The sequence below is a fragment of the Psammomys obesus genome, unplaced genomic scaffold, assembly GCF_907164565.1.
Source record: "Psammomys obesus unplaced genomic scaffold, mPsaObe1.curated_primary_1811, whole genome shotgun sequence".
NCBI classification, from domain to species: Eukaryota; Metazoa; Chordata; class Mammalia; order Rodentia; family Muridae; genus Psammomys; species Psammomys obesus.
In genome coordinates this window covers 6097796-6123522 of record NW_026596155.1, presented here as the reverse complement: position 1 = coordinate 6123522, position 25727 = coordinate 6097796, and the positions used below count along the sequence as shown (strand labels likewise).

General features: G+C 41.9%; 1 protein-coding gene across 1 annotated transcript; it reads left to right on the top strand.

Annotated features, from left to right (window-relative positions):
* The first annotated feature begins 5107 nt into the window (after nt 1–5107).
* Fgf5 (fibroblast growth factor 5) lies at nt 5108–24667 on the top strand. Its single transcript, XM_055594643.1, has 3 exons — nt 5108–5447; nt 12455–12558; nt 24326–24667. The coding sequence occupies exons 1-3, from the start codon at nt 5108–5110 to the stop codon at nt 24665–24667; spliced, it is 786 nt and encodes a 261-aa protein (XP_055450618.1).
* Nucleotides 24668–25727: the final 1060 nt, after the last annotated feature.

Sequence of the window (25727 nt, the reverse complement as noted above, 5' to 3'; positions counted from 1 at the left end):
CTGCGGTAACCTGCCGAGAATGAAGACCCTGCACCCTCTCCACGTGCTCACCATATGCTCTTGGACGTGAGCAGAAATAGACAGTGTCTGTAACAAGAGTCTGTTACATACTGCCCTTGTCTGTGTACCTCACACCGGGGTGCAGGGCGCTGTGTTTGGGGAAGGGCCTCAGGTAAACTGGAAGTCTTGACTTTCACACCCATGAGAAGTAAACACCAGCATCTCCTCTTCTACTGCTGACCACCTAGTACCTTGAGAGTGGTTGTTTCCCCACTGTTGGATCCTGTATGCTGTGATAACCGGCAGCCTGTAGTGTTTGGGGAACTCAGTGCATGAATTTGTACAGAGGTTCAGACACAGTCACTAGGTTAGTTCAAAAGCCTAGGAACTAAGCAACACTAAGAAAGATATCGCAGATTTCCTTGAGTTCATCCGGGTTACAGAAGGTCTCTTTACATCTTAGGTCACAAATGTCAAAGAGGGAAGTGACCACTTCCAAGCATCCCTCCTTTGCGGAGGAAATCAATGCTCTGTGAAGACAAGGAATGAGATTTAATCCTCTACTGCTCTTCTTGGCTTTCTTCTCACACAGAAGGCTCCTCCCACCCTTCTCAACCCACTCAGCCTGCTCCTTTAGCCACAGGCAATTTTGCTGCTGTGGTAGCTGCCAACTTGGCTGGTGGGAAGCCAGGCCTGGAGGGAATAGAGGGTCCTGGCAACAGCATGGTCTGAGGGCCCTACAGGTCAGCGCCTAACTCCTTCCTTGTTGCTTTCTGCCTTCAGCTGTTTTCACAAGAATATGGGAGACTGCATGGCTTAGAAAACATGTAAGCATACTACACAGTCCCAGAGTCTGCCAAGTCTAAGTTCAAGGTACCCTTATGGCTAGGCTCTGATTAGGGTTCTCATTTTCTTACTTGGTGCCAGGGTGGGGATGGAACCAGGTCTTTTCTGTCCTTTTTTTTTGGTCAGGATTTATCTAAACTTCTTTAAAAAAAAAAAAAAAAGAATATAGTTTATTCACTTTGTATCCCTGCTTGTAGCCCCCTACCTCATCCCCTCCCAAACTCACCCCTTATCTCTCCCCATGCCCCTCCCCAAGTGCACTGATAGGGGAGGTCCTCCTCCCCTTCCTTCTGACCCCAGCCTGTTAGGTCTCATCAGAACTGGCTGCATTGTAAAGAACCCCAATTGATGAGGAATCTGTCCCCAGGGCTCACTTATTCCTCAGAGTTCTGTCTCCAAATACCATTACACTGGAGTTTAGGGTTTCAATGTGAACTTTGGGTAGGCTTACCCAATCAGTCCATAGCACCCTTCTTAAAATATTGTATGGCATCCCGATAACCTGGTTAGCTAAACATGCATACTGTGTATTGTTATGTGAATATAACCTTTCTGAGTATAGAAAGGAGGCAAGAATGGTAGGAGACACAGAGCTTTTTTTGTTTGTTTGTTTTTATTTTGTGTTTTTTTAAGACAGGGTTTCACTGTGTAGCCTTGGCTGTCCTGGACTAGCTTTATAGACCAGGCTGGGTTAGAACTTCCTGCCTCTGCCTCCCTGAGTGCTGGGATTACAGCCACCACACCAGGCACAGAGTTTTTTAAACCCAGGGTTAAGACAACTTTTGTAGAAAAAAAAATCTGTTTGTTCACATCAAAGAGAGGTCTTGCTTTCCAATTTTACGAGTAACAGACCCTCAAACATACAAACTCCACCAAGCAATTGCAACTCTGGGAGCCAAGATTTGGCTCAAATGAAGCTTTGGAGCAGAGGTCTATGCAAGATCCTGGCACAGGAGTCTGCTTCCAGGTGGGAGGGCATCTAGGATGGCTTGTACTGTGTTGGGTGGTGCATCCCGAGCCACTGTCTGCATCTTTGCCCTTCCTGGTCCCAGCATGATACACTGTCGGAGGATGCGTCAACAAGGCTGGGCCTTGGCTTACAACCAGTGGAAGGTCATAAGCAGTGAACCTGTTCCTTGGGTAAAGAGAAGCCTTCACTCTAACTTCTGTCTTCTTAGACTTCTGAGGTCTAAGCTGAGGGTATTGTGTCTTCCTTACAGATGATTCCTTGTGTTACAAACTGGGTTGATGATATGGCCTGGAAGTGTCCAGATGCTGTGGTCAAGGAAAAGGGAGTCTGGGGTCGTAGGGCTTCCGAATGTGAGGTTTAGATAAGGTGAGCCTAAAGAAACAGGACAGTAGAAAGTCGACATGATGGGATGGAACCAAACAGACCTCACACCCCTAGTCCCGAGCCTAGGTGATTGGTGGAATCAATTAACTCAGTGAGCTTTTCCTTGCTCCGTTAGGTGGCACTGAGTATATACGTACCGCTTTCCTAGAACTAATAGCTGCACAAAGCAGACAGCTGGGAGCAAGCTTTTTCTCCAGGCCCAGCTCCTTACTTCCTAGAGAGTGGGAAGCGAAGAACAGCACTGTGGTGCTGGCTATGGGCACAGGCTTTCGGGAACTGTGCCCAGGTTTCAGTGGCTCATGAACAGCCAAGACTTAGGACTCTCCCCAGCAGAAGACTTAGGGTGATTGTCTTTGAGAAAGCCACTGGAGAAAAGTAGTATAGGACTTTGGAAGCAGCCAAGACAATGACATGAGAGATTTTTGCCTCCAATGGTGAATTTGCTGTGAGCACAGGTTTGGCTGAGACCAGCTAGTCATGTGTGAGAAAGGATGTGAGCTGAGTGCTGCAGGCACTCACAGCACTGGTGTGTGGAATATTAGCTGAGCCGCAAGAGGGAGAGAGAATGCTTTGGTCACTCAGCTCACTGGCAGGTTACAGACCTGCTGCTATTTTCTCAGTTCCTCTGGCTCAGTTTTTGCAGCCCCCTCTCCTTTTAAATGAGCTCAGCACCAGCTTAACAGTCCATTATAAATATTAAACTAATGCCACTCTATTTGTTTACATGCACCAATAAGGATGTGGCTTTAAACACACATGTACATGTTTTGTTTTGTTTTGTTTTTTCTTTCTTCTGAGAATAGGGTTAAAGTTAGCTTGCTTTGCCAATTTAATAGCTTCCCCCAGGAACTGGGGATCATCTCTTTTATAGTGAGCCCCACCCAAACTCTTGGACATCAGAAAGAGTTCATCATACCATGTCCCAAGCTGAAGTGGACTAAAGCCTGAGCAGGTGTCTTAGACTTTCTAGGTCACCCTTAGCTAAGGATTTCATCTTCAGCTTGGCTCTTACCAGGGTCAAGGGTGCCACACACATTCCTGTCTCAGTTCAGACAAAGCTCAAAGAGTAAAAAGTCAAGAGGCCAAGTTTCAGTTCTAGAAAACTCCCAGAGTCCTCTCCTTTACCCCCAGCCCACAGCAAAAGCAGTGATCAGACACCTGAGGGAGAAGTTACCCAGCTGTTCTTTCCATAAACTCCTCAGGATGGGGAGGGTGGCGAACAGGTAATAGAATTTGCTTTGAAAAAAAAAAATGTCAGTTTAGTCACAGGCCATAGATTGTGTGACACACAGGGGTCAAGCAAGAGAACAAGAGAATTCAGCAGAGAGTGCTGTGGAGGAGCGCTGGGCTTTCCTTGTGTCATAGGACTTTGTGTTGGATGTTTCCTTTCTTCCCTTTGGTGGCTTCCCTGTGCTGTTCCAGTGACTGACTGGTTGTCTTTTTTGTAAAACTGCCTTGCTCTTCAGTACTCTGTCCATGGAAGATTTGCAAGTCTGAAAACAAATCTATCTGTTTCATGCATCTTCATTGTTAAGATAGGACATCTTAGGCAGATGCTCAAAGTCTTTTCTTTTATCATCAAGCATGATTGCTATGAATTGACCTTATTGGCCGGTACCATTGACTTTTCATCTAGATGATCAATGAGTAATGTACTATAGCATAATTTAAAGTTTCACATATGTTTTCAGACAGAACTATTCCAAGAATGCAAGTCAGGTATATTGCTCAGATAAATAACAGTCGTAACATTATGTACAGGGAAATTCTCCCTTCTCAGGTTTCTCCGAGGTTGAGATTCAGGAGCCTGTCATTAATCATTTCATTGGGCTCGGTCCTCCAGCCAGTGGAAGTTGAAGAGAGAGGTTGGCTAATTCCTCCAGACAAGAGAATCGTGGGGCCAGAGAGAACAACTGGGCAATGAGTCACATGTCCTGATATTCAGACTCACTTCATCCTTGCCTGGAGTTCGAATGTTCTGTGTGTGTGTGTGTGTGTGTGTGTGTGTGTGTGTGTGTGTGTGTATGTGTGTGTGTTTTCCGAGGGAATTCACCTGTTCCAACACTGACACGGGGCTTTCCTAAAGGAAAAGCCAGGACACACTGCATCAGACAGTTTCTTACAGGGAAGCAGCTGAGTCCTGGAATGGTGGCTTTCTAAAGGAGAAGTAAACGCGCACCTTGCTCTTTAATAAATCAATGACAGCCAGAAACCTGTCTCCTCTCCCACCTGGGCCACCCCAAAGCCTTCCCAAATAGTGCTGCCAATCAGTTTTTGGTTCCCTTCTGAAAGTGGTTCCCAGGCTCCAGGCGGTAGGAGCCAGCAACCTGGAAACAGGATGCTAGGTAAAGAGTGAATTGCCTGGGGCACATGTGACGGCAGAGACGGGAACCTATGCCCATGTGTCCCTCCGTCCGTGCCCCTTGCGCGCGCGAGGAACCGAATCCCGAGCCACTGGCTAGGGCAGGGGTAACTGTGTGGCTCCTGAGAACCGCTGGGGGTGCGTGGCCGATGTTTGGGCGCCTCCAGCGTCCCGGGGGGCAGCTTCTGAAGGCAAGACACCTCCTCCCACTCCCGGGATGGCTTCTCCCTCCTCCTTCACACCCCCGCCTCCGGGACCGCGGCGCTCCCTCCCCGCACCGGCCAGTGAGTACACAAAGCAGCGGGTGAGGGGAAGCTTCGCAGGCGTGCACGGAGCAGTGAGATCACTGACGTTATAAATATCCCGGTGCCAGCGCCGAGATCCGCTCGGGTGGCCTCTCTCTCCCCCTCTCCCTCTCCCTTCCCCGAGGCTATGTCCACCCAGTGCGGCGAGGGAGGCAGCGCCAGAGGCTCGCAGCCGTGCGGGGGCTACGGAGCCCGGAGCCAGCCCTGCAAGATGCGCTTAGGACCCCCGCGGCCGGAAGAATGAGCTTGTCCTTGCTCTTCCTCCTCTTCTGCAGCCACCTGATCCTCAGCGCTTGGGCTCACGGGGAGAAGCGTCTCACACCCGAAGGGCAACCGGCGGCTCCCAGGAACCCGGGCGACTCCAGCGGCAGCCGGGGCAGAAGTAGCGCGACGTCTTCTGCCTCCTCCCCAGCCGCGGCTTCCCCGGGCAGTCAAGGAAGCGGCCCGGAGCACAGCAGTTTCCAGTGGAGCCCTTCGGGGCGCCGGACCGGCAGCCTGTACTGCAGAGTGGGCATCGGTTTCCATCTGCAGATCTACCCGGATGGCAAAGTCAACGGCTCCCACGAAGCCAGTGTCTTAAGTAAGTTGCTCACTCCCCAGCAAAACCTGTTCTGGGAGGGACTGTCAGTATCCCTTTGGGCCACGGGGCACCTCCAGGAGCCCCAGAGTCTGGGACGAGGCTGATTCTGGAAATGGTCCGGCTGGTTTGGTGGAGAGGCGTCTACACGGCGATTGCACACGCACCCCTCTCTTGGGTTGCAGGCATGGCTAACCCCAGGTGGAGGTTACCGTGATGAGATAAACAGCCCTGGCCGAAAAGACCAGCCTCCCACCATAGCTTGGAGGGAAGAAAAATAATAATAATTAATAATAATGAAAGAATTAACAGTCTTTCTCCCTGTGCGATTTCTTTCTACTTATCAACTAGAACCGCATTTTTCTGTAAGTGTCAAAGGAATCTCTTTTCCCGGTAAACAATTCAGATTAGTTTATGGGGGGGGGGTCAGATCTGAGTACTTCCTTTCTCAACTACATCCATGTTCCCCACATCGTATGTTTATATTAATATGTGTGCGTAACTTTGCACGCACAGGCATATTTCACACACCTATACATACACACGTACATACACACACTCATGCCAACTGCACAAGTCTCCGGAGAATTGATATCCACATCCGTCCTGGGAGAGCAGAGCCCTGCTTGCAAGAAGGCAGCATGGTCTGGAAGGCTGGAGACTCCAGTGCTGGCTTTACAGCGTTTAGTAAGCTGAGACCTGGACGTTGGCCTCTGGGATCCAGGGAGAGTCAGGGGAAAGAAAAGTTCTTAATTATAGAGGAGCCCCAGGGGAGGTTGAAATGGTTGTAAACTGGGCATAACTTGACATTTTTTCTGCGTCCTCTCCTTTTCCGTTCTCCTTTCCTCTTTGCTTGCACTCCACCCGCGCTCCTTCCACTCCATCTGCCTTTTTTTGGACCCTCGGAGTAGCCACGCGCACTCCCCTCGCTGCTCCTTAGGCGGCTGAGGTGAGCCGCTCATTTGGAGCTGTGTGCTCGGGACTGGGGTCGTCTCTGGGGTCCAGCGAGGCGTTTTCTCACTGGATTCTGATCGCTTTTCCAGCAGGGCTTAGTCCTCCAGGTGAAAGCCACAGCAGGGACCGCTCAGACTCCCAGGGAGAGCGGAAATGGGGCCGGGAGATGGTGCTGTGCGGTCACCTGGCCCCTCTGGTCTTCCTGAGGGCTCCCAGGTGCTCCAAACCCGGCCAGTGACTAGCACGCCTCTGTTTACTCAGCCCCGAGAACCGAGGGCTGTGTTTGTTGGGCTGACAGTCGGCTGGGGCCTGTGGAGAGGGTTTGGAAATCCAAGCACAGGTGGGATGGCGGATGACCAGCCTCTTTTAATGAGTTAAGAGGATCAGGCTGAGATCCTGGCGGTAGCGTCCCGACAGGTGCTGTTCCTAGCCAGCTGGCTGAGGGCTTTGTCTTTGGAGAGCACCCCTTCAGCCGGCTGAGGTGCAGGTGGAGAGGCAGTGCAAAACAGGAAGGGCCCTAGGCTCCCATCCCATCTAGTTTCAGCGGTTCGTGGATGCTCCACGTTGGTCACCCCTGTCTTTACGTTTGAAAGAACTCCGGTCTTCCTGGATGAACGGAATAGTCTGTTCTGGGAAGGGTGAATTTTCTGATGCTTCTTAGAGATGCTGCTTCTGTTTCAGTATTTCCACTCACCCTCCTCATTTTGCAGGATTCAGTTCTGCCACGAGATACCTCTTAGTCTCCACTTTCAGCAATCTTACTGGCTCTTGGAGAAAACCTTTTCTCTAGCTTGTTGCTGTGAATATATCCAGGAAATCGGCACCAACTCCACACAAGCTTTGCTTGCTAAGGAGAGAGCCAGATAGCAGGTAGCAGGCAGTAAGGTTGGAGTCTCCTGCGCCTGGGGTAGCTTTGAAGTGTTAGGGAGCTCTGAAAGCAGGTGAGTTCCATCTTCATCACAAAAGCACACTGAAGCTAAATGTGGTTGCAGTTTAGGCCTTGGTAGACCGGGTACATACAGAAACACAAATAAAGGAAAGTGAGAACAGATCAACAGACTTAATTTATCTAAAGAAGCTGGCTAGCTGTCCATTATTTCCAAGGGCTAATTTATTTTAAAATCCTCATTGAGAGGTGGCTACAAAACAACGAAGATGTACCCTAAGTAACTAATTAAACTTTTTAAGTAGCTTTTTTTTTTTTTTCTAATACCCAACCCCACAATTTTAAACAGCCATTCAGAGTTTAATTTGTATCTTTCAAAAGACTGGCTTTCATTCACTCACCCATTGAGTGATTCATTCATTCACCCATTCATTCCTTCATGCACCCAAAGTAGGGCACCTGCCTTAGAAAGCATGATGCTTTGGTCACTTTTGTGTTACTTTTTCTTTTCTTTTTCATTTTCTCTGGCTTTGCCTTCCACAGTATTTTTGTTTGTTTGTTTTGTTTTGTGTTTTGTTTTTCTCAAAGAAAAGCATTATTTAACTCTCACGGTCATAGCGGTTGCCTTTGATACCTGGAGTTCCCAACACCCCTCTATGAAATGTTTTTACGTGCAGTGGAAAGGCACGGAATTTGGGAATGTAACATGGCTCTTTACACTTACATAGCCATGACAGAAAAGCAGCCTCTGCTTGCAGTTGATTATAGATCCCTGAAATTTATGTAAGCTGAGGTATTAACCTTGGACTATTGCTTAGAATATATGAAGAAACTTTTTTGCGTTTGACAAGAGAGGCCAGGAGAGCACTGGAAAACAAAACAAAACAAAAAAACTTCAGTGTAAAGTTTTTTTTAAAGATGCCACAATAAGACTTTTTTGTGTTTTAGGTAAAATGTCACATTCACTCAATATTACATGTATTTGCCAATTGTGAAAATTTGTTTGGTTTTACTATCAAAATCATGCTTTAGCCACAGATATTGAAGCATTCTTTTAGGTACATCAATTAGCAAGGTCCTGTTTTGCCTCATTCAGTAGTGGCACCATGTTTTAGAGACAGAATTATGGTATCTGGCTTATTGGGTATGAACCCTTGTAGGAAGGAAATACTGGGGAAAGATGAAGAGTAGAGAAGATGAGGGATTATGAGCTCCAACCGTGAAGAGAAAGGAACAGCTGCTTGTTCAGTGTTGAAAAGCTGTCAGGTTCAGTGTCAATACAATGCTCTGGCTGACTAACCTTGGGCCATTAAAACTATAAAATCACATAGGTAGCAGTTCAGAGCAGGAAACTATCAGTGATGGCTATACAAAGCAATCACACAAAATCCAAATTTTTTTTCATTCACATTTTGACTAAGAGAGCTTCAGTTTTAGACTTTGTTTTGAAAGTCTGACTTGATTATCCATTTTGGTATCATAAAGTCATCAGACATTTTCTGGGGCTGGCTAAATCGGAACTCACTGTGCAGAGAAATTCAAGGGGAAATTTTGTTACTAATTTAATCAGCAAAGACTGTGCTAAATTGGATCATTCAAGACTAAGACTTGATAACTTGGCAGAGCGGATCTGTTGCCATGGATGAATGTAGAGAAACTTCAGTGTCGCCATATTTTTTCTTTGGGAATTTTCAAATATGTTATCGAAAGCTTCTGAACACAAGTGGTATCTATGTTGTTCTAGCCTTTATTCTCCTAGTCTGTCATAACTGTATCCCCCACTGATAGCCAAGGGAGAAAGGAAGCTATGTATGTGTTTTCTTACTGAAATAAATTTATTCAAAAAGTGTAATTATACTGTGAAGTAAGAAGATTAACGACCAACGGTAGAGACACCAAGAATTTTTGTCTCCTTTAACCTTGATATAAATCCTGACATTTTTGTTAAGAAAGACTTCTTCACCCTCTTATCTGTCTCTCTTTCCTCTTAATTATGAACATCTTGGGAAAGGTAACGCACCATCTTTAGTACGTGGATATCAATCAATTTATCCTGAGGTCACTAAATCCATCCCCAAGCAGGAGAGAGACACAATAGTAAGAACAACTCAAGAACACATGTCCCTATTGAGGAGGAAAGAAGGCAGGGTATCCTCATGACAGTGCATTGTCTCAGTGAAGGGCCCCTACACGGGTCTACCTGGGGTGTCTCCGAAACAGTACAGCATCGCAGGTCACTGCCTGGCTTGTGAGACAATTGCCATTCACAATTTTGCTTATGGACACTGTCCTGACATCGACAGGGTAAACAAGAAATTTCCTTCAAGATTATTATCACCAACTGGTACAAATAATACTGAATTTTTAAAAGTCAGCTTTAGAGAAATGTTTCTTGGGGTGCATTAACTCATGACTTAGTATACATGGGTTTAAAGTATTTCCTAGAAGTTTTTAATGAGCTGCTGAGATCTGCATTGTAAAGTAGACCTGTGCTATCTTGGAAAGAGAAACAGAAAGCCTATTGTGAGTCGTAGAATTGTGCTGGTATTCTAAAAAAACAAGACACTGAAATCATTATTGTCATCAGCTTAGAAATTATGATTTTTAACAATGATTCCAAAATTAGGTAAAAATAACACTAAGATTAAAAGATAAATTTCAAAGTTGCCTGTGTGAAAAACTATTCTTATATACATACATAACACACATACTCACATACATACATACATGCACATGGCTGCACACATACATTCATACGTACATATATTAAACTTTCAGGTACACAAAAATCTCAGAATTATATAATCTTTCCATGACCTGGCAATACATTATTTTTATAATAGAATTTATCAGACAAATCGTGCAATGCATAATAAAATAACACTTTTACGGGCATCACATCATCATCTGCCCATATTTGAAATTAATTGCAATCAAATGTATATAATCACCACAAATAGAATAAAATATGCAGTATATTGAGATACAAGTTAAGTGAGACCAAATGAAGGTCATATGGTCAGAAAGCAGTTGTTTAGTTAAACAAAAACATAGTTGTTGTTTTTTTAAACCAAGTAAATATTTATAAAACCATCTAATTTTAACCTCTCAAAAGTCACAGTGAAACATGAGAATTTGATCTCATCCAATTTACATTTATAGAGCTGAGTACATCCATAAAGTGAACAGAAAATTTTCTTCAACTGTCAAGGATTCCTAATAATTAGAGTACGGAAAATATTGAATTTAAAGAAAAATCATTAGAAAAAATATTTTTTGGAGTGTATAAATGTGTGAGACTGAAGCCCTTAGCAACGTGGAGCTCTGAGTACCTAGGAGAAAAGGAATCGCGATCTCATCTCTCCGGCCTCATTGTCCCGTTATGTCACTCCTTCCACAAAAGGCAGCACCTATGAGGGTCTCTTTCTGCTTCTGAGCACATGCTTTTGTAGGTTTGCAGCTTCACCCATGATCAGCTAACTCTTTGAACTCATTACTGATGCTTTCAGCATTATTCTTTAATTCTATTCAAACATAGTTTTTTTAACCAGATCTACTAGTCATAATTTAATAATAATACTATTATTTTAATAATAATACCATTATTGTACTATGTCTCTATAATTTAGTTTAGTAAAGTTAAATATCTACATGCAAAGTAAATTTTAAATTTTAAAAAGTCAAATTTAAATATGTATACATATTATGCTCTGTATAAACCTATGGATGTGACTTTACAAAGTATTCTGCGTGCTTTGCTAGCATCTGGTAAAACGGCAGTGCTTCTAAATCTTTGGATGTGTATCGCAAGCAAGCTTTTATATTAAATTCTGCATAAATTAAATTTTAGAAACATTTTAAAAGCAGTGATGTTCAGGGCACTAGTGTCTGTTGCACTCTCTTACGCACACAAAAACAGCTCCTTGTTAAGTGTTTTGTTTGTTGTTGTTTTTTTGTTTTGTTTTTTGTTTTTCCTTTTCTCATGAAAAGACAGCATTAAATTGGTGCCTGCAATTTTTCTGAGATGGTTTTCTTTCTCTTGGTTAAGATTGTTCAAAACAATAATAACAAAAAATAGCTCTCTGGATATTCCCTTTTCTCTGAAATTTCTAAGTATTTAAACAAACCAAGTACACAGTAATATTTGTGACAAGGACAGGTGCTCAGCTTATGTTGTACACCACAAGTCCTCAATAAATTTTTAAATCTATTCTTACTTGTCGTCCTTGTCAGTAAACTGAATAACTTTGCACATACATTAAGTACTGCAGGGGTAGATGGCTATTTCAAGGAAAACTGAGGAAGATGTCACCTTGGCAGAGTTCTCCTGAGACACCCTGCTTAGTCGTGAATGCTTGAGACAGCTGTGTCCAGGTGCCCAGTGTGCTTTTTCCTTCTCCATGCTTTCTTTGTTTTTCTCTCAGTTCTAGTGAACTGTATTACTTGTTTCTATATTTTTAGTAATTTCATATGTATAACTAATAATATTGTCTTTACTCATATTTGTATAAAGTCGTTTGTGACTTTATTAGTAATCCGCAGGCTTTCTGACTATGCACAGAATACACACTTGATTTTATGAAAACTCTCCATGAACCGCAGTGGACAGTTTGACTCAGCACACATGATTTCTGAAATGATGGTAGTGGATGAAGGCACACTGGCTTGACTTACAGACTGGGTTACACATTCACAACAATATACAGATTGCCACGTTGTCCTAGGAAGTGACTTAAAATGCAATATTTCTCAAAGCGTAATTCGTCAAACAATTCATGGGAGCAAATGTGATTTATAATGTTTTCAGTATCTTAGGCGTGGCTTTATGGTTTTAAAAGATTGAATATGGTATGTATTTATTTAAGTTCTCAAATCATAATAAATAACAGAGAGGGGTTTATTTTATGTAAGAAAGTATCATTTTCCAGGCTTTTTAATTTTTCATACTAATGATGGAATAGTAACAAATTAGAATTATTTCAGAAATATTTAAAAAGCATCATTCAAAACCTTTTAGCCATTCTTTAGCACAGTGAATGTCACAAAAGATGATTACATGTTTTGTTTAATCTCAGAAGTAAAGACTGAGAACAGCTGATGTAGACATTGAATTCTTCACAGTTCTGTGTAGAAGAGTCTGTGTTTTATTTTGGGATTTTTGTCATCCTAGGTATTTTGGAAATATTTGCTGTGTCTCAGGGGATTGTAGGAATACGAGGAGTTTTCAGCAACAAATTTTTAGCGATGTCAAAAAAAGGAAAACTCCATGCAAGTGTAAGTAGAACCACTTCGTATTTGTTAAAGGTGCTCTTGAGGTAACATTTGTAACAAAATAAAGTATTTTTTTTTCTCAAAATTAGTAAGCTAAGGTAGACAATTTGCTTAAAGAACTTGATTTTTTTGTTAAAATTATATGTAGTATGTATGTACAACCAATTGTGTATGTGTCTGCAAGTAACTGTTTGAACATATCACTGTCTTGAAAATAAATAGAACCTTCAAGACTATGAAGGGTAAATGTACTTTAAAGAATCTTTAGCGCAGTGGTTGCCATTGTTAATTTTCTAGAGGGGCTGGGGTCAGACTTGTAACAGCAATGAGCTATTTGTTGCACCAAGTAAACTTTGCATGTTTATTTGGTGGTATGTGTGTTTAATAGATACAGGAGTTCTTATTTTATTTTACAGGTTATTTATGTTATCAACTTTGGGTCTAAGTAATATACATTTTCACGTAAGCTAGTATGAGACAGAATGAAAGAACACGTAGCTTCTCATCTCCCCGAAAGAAATTGCTCTTGATGAGCTAGGGGACTTATGTTTTTGTCAGATCAGATATAATTACTTAACACTAATCTTAACATTCAAAAGATTTCTTCAGAGTGCTTACACACTTTGTAAATTAGTTTAAAAATTATTTGTTTCTTAGCTTTTACTACATCCAGATTCTGGTTATTTGTGTTCATGTGTTTACACCACACTTACAAGTAATTTAGGGTTTTTTGTGATATATTAGATTTTTCACATTAATAATTAAAAAAATTATTCTTTAAAGTTAGTCCTTTAGTTAATAACAAATAAATAGCTATTTTTTGTAATTTTTAAAGCATATAGAAAGTCTAACTTAGTGAAATCAATGGACACTGACTTCTTAATTCTCTGCTTTAATAATCCAGTCAGAATTCCACTCATTTATACCCATAAAACTTCTACAATTCCCTTTCCTTTTCACCTAAAGTAATTAATAACTTTTGAAGAACACTGCAGCTATTTGGGATTTAGTGAAATAGCGCATATGAAGCACTTAGAACAGCATTTGGTACCTTGTAAATGTTCAATAAACCATGTTTATTGTTATATGCAGTAAACTAAACTTAATATAAACTATGTACAAAACCACTCCAGTCAAAGGTTAATGAAAAGCCTTCCTTAAACTCTTCAGTCAATAATTTCAAGAATTACAAAAGTAATTTCTTACATTTCTGGGTTGTTTGTACTCTAGCAAGGAATAACAGTTGTTGTTGTTGTGTGTGTGTGTGTGTGTTTTAAATGATTACTATAATTGAACAACTAGAAGTAACATTTGACTTATTTAAAGGGAAAAAAATTCTTTATCAGTGTGGGGAAAAGTCAGACGTCTCATTTTGTTAAGAATAATGTTTGATCACTAAAAATTCACGTCCACGCTGGAAAAGAACAGTTTTTTATTGTTCTACTTTAAGGATGTAAAACCTTCAAAATCTCAGCGTCATAAGGTACAAGACAAGTGCAGAGATCACTTCTTACAAGTTTGTGAGAGGAGAAATCTTAACATTGAGAATATTTTCATCTGTGCACTAGTGCATACAAAAATAGATGAAACTTGGGCAGCTAGAGGATAATTGCCACAGAAAGCAAAGTATTATAAATGGGTGCCAATTAGAAGGGTCAAACCAAGAGGTTAGGATACATGATTCCTCTGTCAAATGCAAGTAACTAATTTCTAGAAATTTGACCCAAATGTCTAAGGATGACTGGTGGAAATAGTGCAGATAACTCAAAAACAGCATCTGTTATTCTTTCTCATCTTGGCAGGCTAAAGTTATTTCATGGAATAATGACTTTTAAACAGTGCAAAGCGAGCCTTGCTCTTGTCACTCACTGGTGCTCTTTGATACAAAAGTCATTCTGATGACTTTGGGCTGAACTGTAGATAAAAAATTAAGCCCCACGATTATGTCCAAACCTACACTTTCTTGTTTGAGCTTTTATTAGCACTTTTTCCCCTCTAGATGGAAACCTAATTAAATTATGAAGTGATTTATTTTTAAAGAAGTAGAGTTTAGAAATAACATTAATCATAGCAATTATCGGCTTTAGCGCAGCTGGTTTCTTTACTGTTTTCACCATAGCTGAATATGTTAAAAACATTCTTATAACTTTCATCATGTTTACTTGACTTGGTTTTGGTATTTACAAAGTCATAGTATCATCCAACCAATTAATGCAGACCTAGTAACATTTAGTTTGTGAGTTGCTTTATATTCATAAACTTTCTGTGGCATTGAAGACTACCTTTCAGCTTCTTCGTCCAAAATGAAAGTGAACCAGAGGTGTTACGTGTCCAGGTAACTCTGAGGAAAGTACAACTAGAACGAATTGTCCATTTCAATTCAGTTCTGCCAACAGAGCTGAAGTTAGTCACCAGGCTGATGTACTTTAACAGTTCTGCAAACACTTTCCACTCATGTTATCTCATCAGACACTAAGGCAAGGAAATAGCCTGAGATGTTTAGAAATATCCCTAAGGTTACACAGTTATGTGATTGAAGGGAAACTGTATCCTATTCAAACTTCTTCTTTAAATATCCAAATGCTTTGTAGGTGCAAGTTAGTTTAAAAGAAAGCATTGTGTTTAGGAACAAAGTATATTGTTTTTATGTGCTTATAGGAATTAAGTGCCTGATTTAGTAATACCCTCACCCTATATGATACATAAGAAAGGAACACTGGGGAAGATCATTAAGAGTGTTTATAGCACACTCTTAGCAAGCAAAGGAGAAGGAAATTCTAGACTAGATGTGTAAAGTTGTAAATTAATTTCCACTTTTCATCCTTCCCTTGGATTCAGAACATAATCATTTTGGTCCTATCCTTCCCCTAAGTGTCTGCCACAGAGCTTTACAGGGATGCATATGTTGTTGTTCGGTGTGACATTGTGCTGTTTAGGGAAGTCCTCTCTATTTGAACTTTCACACAGAAAAGAACTGCTTGCCCCCCCCCCAAAAAAAAATTAATGCACGGAATGCTACCTCTTTTGTGTACACAAAGATGGCACACCAAAGCTGCAGCCCTGAGCAATGAATGAGGCAATGCTGGTGCTGACCTCATTGTCCTGTTTCTTAATTTCACAATAGAAGTTTTACTTGAATGTCAAGTGGACAGGTGGTGCTACAAGCTCTCACCCTGTCCTCTTATCTCTGTGCGCCTCTGCTCAAAACCATTCCCAGATTCCCAATGCTAAGGACAGGCAAGTTCTTACTGTGTGGGCTTCTCAGCACTTTCTTTCTTTTTGGACAAGACATTTTTAATTGAAAATATCTTTATGCAATATATTCTGGTTATGTGTTTTCCCTCCCTCAATTCCTCTCAGGTTCTCCCCAGTTTCCCACTTTCCCAAATCCATACTCTTTCCCTGTGATGAGAGACAGAAAGAACGTGATGGGCCAAAAGTGTATGGTGCCCTTGTCAGAATGTGTCAGGGGCTATGGAGAACAGGAGGCAATAATCGCTTCCTAGAGAGACAAAATCGCCATTGTGGCTCCTATTCTCTGTCTCAACATACTCTGGATGGAGGCATTTTCTCAGATCATGTGGCCTTCTCTAACGTCTGTTCATGGCCTTTCTTCAGGTTATGGGTCCTTCCTGAAAGCCCCTCAGTGGACCTTTTTCGATTTTCCTTACATGGTTCAGGTGTGAACATGAATCTCTCATAGACCACTCATAGCCAAATTCTACTTCATACTTGGGACGTTTCATTTAAAATTTATGTTTTTTGCATTTAAAGGTGAAACAAATAGGAAAATCATAGTGACATCCTGCTGTGGTGACTGTGTGTTACATGCACAGAATACATGTTGTAGTGCCTGGCAACTATTACCACTCCCTGTTTAAACAAATCTTCCAGAACACAGAATGTGTTTTCTGGCAGATGCTTGGTGATCTCCTATCTTTCCTTCTGACTTTATGGTCAAGCAGCTGTGATTCTTCAGTTTTTAGATTAGTCCAAATCCTGCTAGCCATTAGTCCTTATTCGTTGGGACCACACTCTTAGTCTCACAAGAGAGACTTCTTCTCTGTTAGGTTTTCCTTTTGCCAAGAAGTCAAACTTAAAGACAAGATTCCCAAGCTCACACTGTCACAGAGGCAGGGATTTCCTGTTGTCATAATCATGGAGTTCTTTTGGCGCACTACAGTCCATTTTAGTACTTTAAACTCTAAAGTGAATGAATGAATGAATGAATGAATGAATGAATGAATGAATGAATGAATTTTGGAGAGGTTGGATATCCCATGTACTTCAGTCTTTCCATGAAGTATGCACAATGGCTTGTTACATATTGGGGAAAAGTGTGTTGGCTTAACTACACAGAGAAAGGCATGTGGTCAAATGGTTATTTTCTTATGTCTCTGGGTTTTAGGGGATAATGTTTGGAAGGGAAGCTAATTGCAGAGTTTACGAAACAGGCTTGGAATGTGTGCTGATCAGCCCTGAGTGAGCTCTATAACATCCTCCTTTCCTGGGTCCAGAGGGTGCCAGCTGGCTAGCCCAGGAGGAGAGTCTGGACTGGACGTCCAGCTCTGGGGGCAGTGAGGAGGAGCCAGCAAGCAGCACCCAAAGCTGAGCATGTGTGCTACAGGGGGGAACGGAAAGACTTGAGCAATACTTGTCATTATCACTTAGAAAAATAGATTAGTATGATCCATTCTTCCAGTCAAGATATGGGTTATACGTATAGAAATACCCACAGTATTTCTATATACAGAAATTTCTTTATACAGAAAAATGAAAGGTCATCCCAAAAGACATTTGGGATCTGGCATGAGTTTGGGACTCTGCCTTTGCAATTAATTCCTGTGTATGGCTTTAATTTTGTCTTCTGTAAGGCTAGTGAGAAGGCCTTTATTGAAGAAATTTGGGCAAAATGAATGGACTTGTTGCTTCAATATCTGAGTTGCCTAATGGAAGTAATGGTATGGCGTTTCTCTGATGGCTTAAGGTACGTAGCATTCCCATCGGTGTTTAAAAGTGGAAGAACTTCAGAGCAAGTACGCCACACAAAAGTAAGGAGTCTCAGTTTTCAGTGTTAGGGAAAGAACTATGGCCTCAGTCAGAAGAGGAGACGGGAACCACACGCTCAACCTGGTGCTTGAAGATATGGGACCGTAGGTGACTTAAGGCCAAATAGTAGTATCTTAATTAATCCAGGAGGGGAATAATGTAGGCTAATCACTGGATATGGAGTAGGTGCAGTTTTTCAGGGCTATTAAAGACACCAGAAATAAAGCGCCTGCTTTCGGTTCCCGTTCTCTGTGTACAGGCCTTACCTCGCATCCCTCACTACCAACTAGCATGAGGCTGGTAATTCACCTCACACTTACCAAAACAGAATCTTTAGAGATAGATCCCAGGAAATGGGCATTTCAAAGCTGCTAAATTATAACCTTTTAAAAAGTTATATTGATATCCTTAAGGTTGTTTATTTTTAAGTTGTTTAAATATTTGTTTAAAATTTGTGAGTTCTCCAAGATTATGTCGAGCTTTAGCTATTTGACTGATTTTCAGGACAATTCCTGCAGGAGGCGAGATCTCATGGTTGGCATTTGCCACTGTATTATTAGGATGGCTGTTCTTAAAGCCAATCCAGGTATTTGGTGGCTCAGTAGGAAGAAATGAGACACAGAACGGTAAGATGTTCAGTGTCAAGCAGGAACTCTGGCCCTGCCGGGAGAGCACAGCAGGGTTACCGGGGACGCCATACGCCTTACACGGTAAAGGGTAAAGGGCAGCTTCTTTGGGCACACATTGATTTATCTGCATCAGGACACGGCTACCCACACAGCCAGCCTGCGCTTCTGAAACCTGCTCTGCCAGCAACACTGGTACAAGCAGCAGAGGAAGGAACCAAGTGTTACTGAAAGGGGGTAGAGGAAGCAGAAGCTGGGATCCATGCCGCTCGGAAACTGCTTAAAGCACGAGTCGACCGAAATTTGTTTCATTGCAGTGTATAACCACATTTTAATTGTTTAGCTTAAGTTAATTATTTCTTAAATTTATCATTTTTAAGAGAAAGAAGCCAGTCAATGAAAACGGTGCAAAATAAATAATTAGATTAAATGCCTTATAAACTCCACATGTTATGTGTCATCTATCCAGACTCTTTCCAATTGACACCTTTCCCGGGCACTGCATTTTCATCCGTAGCTGTACATTTGGAGAGCTGGTGTTTGCATAGCCCTGACCTGAAACTAGAGATCCTTGGTTTGGCCTTCCCAGTGCCGAGATTACGGGTGTGTGGCAAGAACCTTTAAAAAGCACCCACATTTTAGAATGGATTCCACACTCTGAGACCAGACAGTAGAATTAAAACACTATTTACTTATTTAGCTATCTATTTAGTTTTTAAATTAGACAACAAGGTATTAGGATTCATTGTTTTCACATACAACTTGTTATTACTCATTTTTCCTCTCTCTTAATCCTCCCGGCCCCTTCCTTGCAATCATATCATTTCATAGCTTTGTACCTGCTCTTCCCTCTCATGTATATTAATAAAAAACACCAAGAGATTCGAGAGAACATGTGGTGTTAGTCTCTCTGTGTATCACTTGCCTCACTGAATCCCCTCCACCAAATTGTTGAAACTTTTATGATTTCATTACTCTGCAGCAGAATAAAATTCCACCCTGGGTAGGTACCACATTTCCATTATCAGTCCTGCTGTAGATAGTCACCTAAGCTGGTTGCATTTTCTTGCTACTGTGAATAATGCAGCAATAGACACGGATGTGTATCTCTATGGTAAGGTACAGAGTGGTGTCTGTATATGCCCATGGTGGTATAACTAGATCCGATATAGTAGTTCCATATAGATTTCCATGGTCTCCATACTCCTCCTCCCTCCATCCCAACCATTATCTGCTGCCGTTTGATTTGTTGGTCTTGCCATTCTGATTAGGACCAAATGAAACTCAGAGTAGTCTTAATTTGCAGTTTCCCTGTTGGCTGCTGATGTTGAGTGCTTTAAAAAAAGTAGGTATTGGTCATTTTTGTGTTTCTTTTCTCGAGAATTGCATGCTGATGCCCACTTATCAACTGGCAGTTTTGTTTCCTTGGTGTTTACTTTTTACAGTTCTTTGGGTACTCCAGGTACCACCCCTCTGTCTGCAGCACAGCTGTATTCTGCAGGCTTTCTAATAGTTTACTTTGTGTCCAAAAACTTCCTGATTTCCCATGATTCCACCCGTTGATTCTTGGGGTGTACCTGGTGTCACTGTCCTGTTCAGAAAGTTCTTGTTAGGAGCTATAACTTGAAATATATTCCCTATTGTCTGGTAGTTTTGGCACTTTGGGTTTTCAAGTTGAGGTCTTTGATCCACTTCATATGTAGTTTTGGGCAACATGAGAGATGTACTTGTAACTTAGTTCTTTTGCAGGTAGAGGTCAGTTTTGCCATCACTGTTTGTTGAATTTGGCTTTCTTCATCCCTTTGTCAACAATTAAGTAACTGTAGCTGAAAGCACCGTATTTGACAATAAAATGTTCTTGCTTTCTTTAGCAGTGTATCCCTTCCCTCCGTGTAATGATTTAGATATTCAGGCAAGCACAATTTCATTGTTTAAGTTTTACAGAAATAGCAAACTACAATAGATTAGTTGATTTGAATATTTCACTCTAATATTCAACTCATGGCCTCTTAATTGTAACTTGCTTTGGTAAGATGAAGCAGAAATTAAAGAAAAAAGCACAGATAATTTACTTCATTAAGAAAAATTGGAAGGGCTTTATGCCTATCTAGTTTTTCTCTGTAGAAGCAGCTAATAGCATAACATTTGGCTAAAAAGTCTGCAATAGCTATCAAACCAATTAAAACACATATTTGAAACAAATAGAGGAATATTTTTTTTTTCCCTGTTAAGACAAAATCGTTTTCAGCTCCTGGCCATTTTCTTGCCTTACTCTCCTAGGTGCTAAGATTATAGGTATGTTCCACCCTGTCCAGCAAAGACAGAGATCTGAAGCTTTTCGCTTTAGAGACAGACGGGGCTGGATTCTGAAATTAAAAGTCTTGATTTCTGTGGCTTAATTTAGCATTTGATTTATCTGTCTCTATCATACCTTCAATAAACGAAAGCATGTACGCCAACTTCACTTTTCCCCCTAGGGAAATAGTGCATTTCTATCATTTTAAAACTACGTGCTTTATTACAAAATGTCCTATAACTTAAAGGGGAAATGCAACATGAACATGAAAATTGCCCTAGAGTCACTCAGTCCTAAATAGGATGTCTTCATCAATCCCCTTCCCTCAGGCCTGAAGAAGGGGAGATGGAAAGGTTGTAAGAGCCAAAGGGGATAGATCACCTCCAGGAAATAATGTCTCCCAGACACAACAGGACTGATGCACACATGAACTCACGGAGACTGGGGCAGAAAAATTATGTTCAATAAAAAAAGAAAAAAAAAATTACTCTACAAAGTTATTCCCCAAGGTTTTAAAAAGGTGGTTATACTCACTTTGGTAAATGTGTATGTATTGTGCTAGGCTCATGTTTTCTGGTCACTCTGCTCTTGAGATGTTCCGTGCAGACCTACCATTGTATCGAAAAGATTCTGTTTAGTCGCCTTCTTACCTTCCAGGAGGTGAGAATATTGACAGGAGCTGTCAGTCCTTTGAGATGTAACTAGATTTCCTGATGAAAAAGGGCACAGAGAGATTTGTTCAAATAATTCTCGTACATCATAGACCGGGGTGACATTTTCAGACAAAACGCAAATCATAAGTCAGTTAAGAAACCCCAAACAGTCTGACTTTTGACTCCGGCTTTCAAGTAGGACATGTAACAAATGGGAGGAGGCTTCACACAGCGTACTGGGCATCTACTCTGTGTCACCTCTGAAGGATGGACTACTTCAATAGCTATCACCTTCCAAGAGCTTTCTAATGAACTTTAGAGCAGGAATCCTTCAAAGAGTGGAGAGTCTCTACATTGAATAATTTTAGGGATTGGATAAGTGGGTTTTTTCACTCTAGGATGGGACCGGTACATGTTTTGAAATACGCTGTGTGTGTGCACATATGCATACATGTGTGTGGGGGGGGTGTGGGGGTATGTGCTCACATGAGCATGTGCGTGTCTGATGTATTCTTAGAAGGAAGACTGGTCTTCACTTCTTTAGAAACCATGAGGGCAAACAAGACTAAAAAATGCAGCCCACTTAAACAACAACAAAAACAAAAACAGACATGTCTATGTGTGCCTTTGTTATTTGGCAACATTGGGTTTTGTTATTTGAGATGCTCAAGATTAAGGCCAGATCCTAGCAAAGGTGTCTGACCCTGAATCGTGTGCAGCTCTGGCCTGTTATTCTTTCTAATGAAATCTGCCTCTTGTCCTTTTATGGAGCCACAACAGCTGAGCCAGTTAAAATTTTTATTGTAAACTGTAACTGGAAGCCGGATATGGTGGCACACACCATTAATCCCTGCATTTGGGAGGCAGGAGCAGGCAGATCTCCATGACTTCAAGGTCAACCTGGTCTACAGAGTGATTTCCAGAAAAGCTAGGGCCATGTCTCAAAAAGCCATAAAGTAAAAACAAACAGAAACAAACAAACAAACAAAAAATCAAACAATCAAACAACAATAAAATTCTATTAGGAGACAGAGGCTGCCTGATTTTTGAGTTTGAGCCCAGACTAGTTTTCATAGGCCACCAAGGGTAAGACTCTATCTCACAAGGGTAAAATCATAGCTGTGTTTATTTATGTAAACAGCTATAGAAACAATTACATTTAATTTGTTAATAAAAGAGTCTCTTTTAAAAAAAAAACCATTGAACAAATAAGGGTCATCACAGCACCCTTGCTGCAGACACAGGCTGGCAGCTTGGGAGTTTAAAAAGACAAGAAGAGATGGTGTCACACACGGGGGTAGTTCTCATTGTAGTTCCAATGCACATTTGTACCAGTATTGTGGAATAGCCACTGAAGAGGAGCTGGCTCGAACCTACGTGTAAAGAACAAGGAGAAAGCCAGCCGGGTGGTGGCAGCTGCACAGGACTTTAATCCCTGCAGAGGCAGGCAGATCTCTGTGAGTTTGAAGCCAGCCTGGTCTACAGAGCTAGTTCCAGGACAGCCAGAGGCTACACAGAGAAATCCTGTATCAGCACCCTCCCCCACAGAAATACAAAACAAACCTGAACTGGGGGCGTCTGTTGCACATACTAATATGTTGGAAACACTCTGCTATTGGCTGTGTCTTCTGATTTGCAGACTTAAAAGGTTGTGTATGGGACTGTCAGTGATGGATTCATGTAAATTTCCTTGCAGGGTCCAGACTTTCAGATTTCAACATGTTTTCTGCATTGCAGAGAAAAATTTGGTATTATTAGAAAAAGCAAGGAGCAGAACATTTTCTACACAGAAGTATACCACGGGGGTGGGGGACCTTAAGTTATTCTCATACCCAGTCTGTGCAAACGGGACTACTCCCTGAAACTGTGAATCCTGGTAGTCTGAGCTAGTACAAGGACTCCTAAGCCAGTCCAGGTTTTGGACTCTTGTGTTGGATGGGAACAACAGATCATTACCCTAGGAAGTTGTTTTCTCACAGTAGCCATGCAGGCAGGACTTCTGCTTAGGAGCTGAAGAATAAGAGCTCAGTCAGCACTACCAGGTCATGGTAGGAAGGCTGATGTATATCTTTCAGGGGCGGGGGGCTGGCACCGGCTTACCTTTGTCAGCCCCCATCCTTTGTCGTTTCCATCATCTATCCCCAGTCACACTGATCTGCTTATAAGTGTTCACTTTGTCTGAACACACATTCATGTTCCCCGGAGGCTCTTCCTCACTCGTACACCCCCTGACTGTCCTTATGTGACACAGCCCAAATGTTGGCTTCCATGGGGCTTTCCCACTCTTGCCTACTGCCTTCCGCTGCTGTCGGGTACTCCTTGCACACAAAGGTCACATGTCCTCTTACCATAAGCTGCACATCGATGGATCCCCGCTCCCTCCACCTTCTGTTGCCTTTCAAAGGTCGCTTGACTGTGTGGGTATATATAAGATGCAGGTGGAACGTTGATAATGATGCTGATGCCTTTTTTTTTCTTCCTGGCATCAGATGTACTTTCGTGAACCACATATGTGAAAATATTTTTTTCCTAAAAAAAAATCCTCTAACATATGCAATATTAATAGAGCCATATGCCACCCCTCTCTCGGCACAAAATCACACTGATAACATGGAAAATGTATGCTTGTTTTCAAAAGAATCGTCTGACTCGGCTAACTGCATCCCTGTGGGAGTGTGGTCCTCTGGGAACACAAATGTATGGTTTATTGGGCAATCGTTTCTTAGTAACATAGTTCTATATATATATATATATTTTTTTTTGAGTATTTGGAGGGGCAAATCTTATGTTAAATTTTAGGTACAGTGTTCAAAGTATTTTAAAAACAGTAACAGTATTTATACATAATAAAGTGAGAGTTTATAATGGTCAAATTCAGTCGTTCCAAGTATTTGTGTGAACAATAACACAGTATCACTTAAACATGATGAACAAAAAAAGCAGTGTTACAAAGATAAAGTAGGAATATAGAAACACCTCCCTCCACACACACACAAATGCTAGCTTTAAGAGGAACATGGCTTTATAAAAAGGGAGGGGAATAGGAGGGGCCTAGATTCGTATAATTTTTGGATTTTCAAGACTTGGTATTTACTGTCTGCCGAAACATTGTCACAACTTAAATGTTCTCTTCTACCCCCTCCCAGGCCAAATTCACAGACGACTGTAAATTCAGGGAGAGATTTCAAGAAAACAGCTATAATACCTATGCGTCAGCAATCCACAGAACTGAAAAGACAGGGCGGGAGTGGTACGTGGCCCTGAATAAGAGAGGGAAAGCCAAGAGAGGCTGCAGCCCGCGGGTCAAACCCCAGCACGTATCCACCCACTTCCTACCCAGGTTCAAGCAGTCGGAGCAACCGGAACTTTCCTTCACCGTCACTGTCCCAGAAAAGAAAAAGCCACCCGTGAAACCAAAGGTCCCCCTGTCACCGCCTCGCAGAAACCCCGCCCCAGTCAAGTACAGACTGAAGTTTCGCTTTGGATGATGCCCGTCGGGGCCTTGTGGGAAACCACTTTTCAGCCTCAGGACCTACAGGCGTCATCGCAGCCCTGAAGAAAACGTTCGGACACAGTGTGAGGTGCTTGCACGCGTGGAAGTTGGGTCGTGTGGTTCACTTCGACTGGAACAAAACTGCTTTTTTAAATTTTTAAATAGACACAGGAGCGGGATTCTGTGTAGCGACCCAGGAAGCACACCTCTTCAGTTGAGTAAGGTATAATGGCTTCGTGATTAGCGGATGTTTAGCATTCTGGGTCGTTCAGAACGTTCAATGGCCCGGACTATGTATTTTTCTGACTTTTGCAGATCAATCTGAAAGAACATACATGATGCATTTTTATTTTTGTTTTCCAAAGAATATTTTGATGCAGATAAAATATTTTATAAACTTTTTTTAAGGTACCTCTACATTGAGCATATTTTCTTACTTTTATTATTTTAATTAACGTGCCACAAGCCAGTTTATTGCTGTTCATGGATTATAAACATTTTGATAGCCTGTCTGGTAGCACATGGATCTCCTTTGCATTTTTCTCTTCACTGCATTGTTTACTTTATTTTAGTCATACCTCAAGTCGTGGGCATTTAGTTCTGCATTTTTTAAAGTGTTGAAATGTCCCTCCAGAGTCCCAAAGGCTTGGCTTGGCGGTGTGTACTGTGTATAAAGTCATGGCATTATGCGGGATCCTACCGCGTTAGTGGCTGGGCTCTCACGGCTAGAAGGAGGAAAACAGGCGGCCATGTCTGATGGATTTAAAGGTTGGACGTAAAGAAAAGGACGGAGGCAAAAGGGCGCTTAGTGTACAGCATCCAAGGAGGACTAACTCTTGTCTCTTTGCTTCTCCTTTTATCTAACCCCTGCCCCCGTTCGAGAAGAGCTGAAGGAAATACATTTTATTCTGTCCATCAAGCATACACTAAGAAACTGGAGTGCTTAAAAATACTTCTTTAACTCTCTGTTATCCTTACTGTATGGACCCGCAGGGAGCAACGAATCAGGGTGTGTGTGTGTGTGTGTGTGTGTGTGTGTGTGTGTGTGTGTGTGT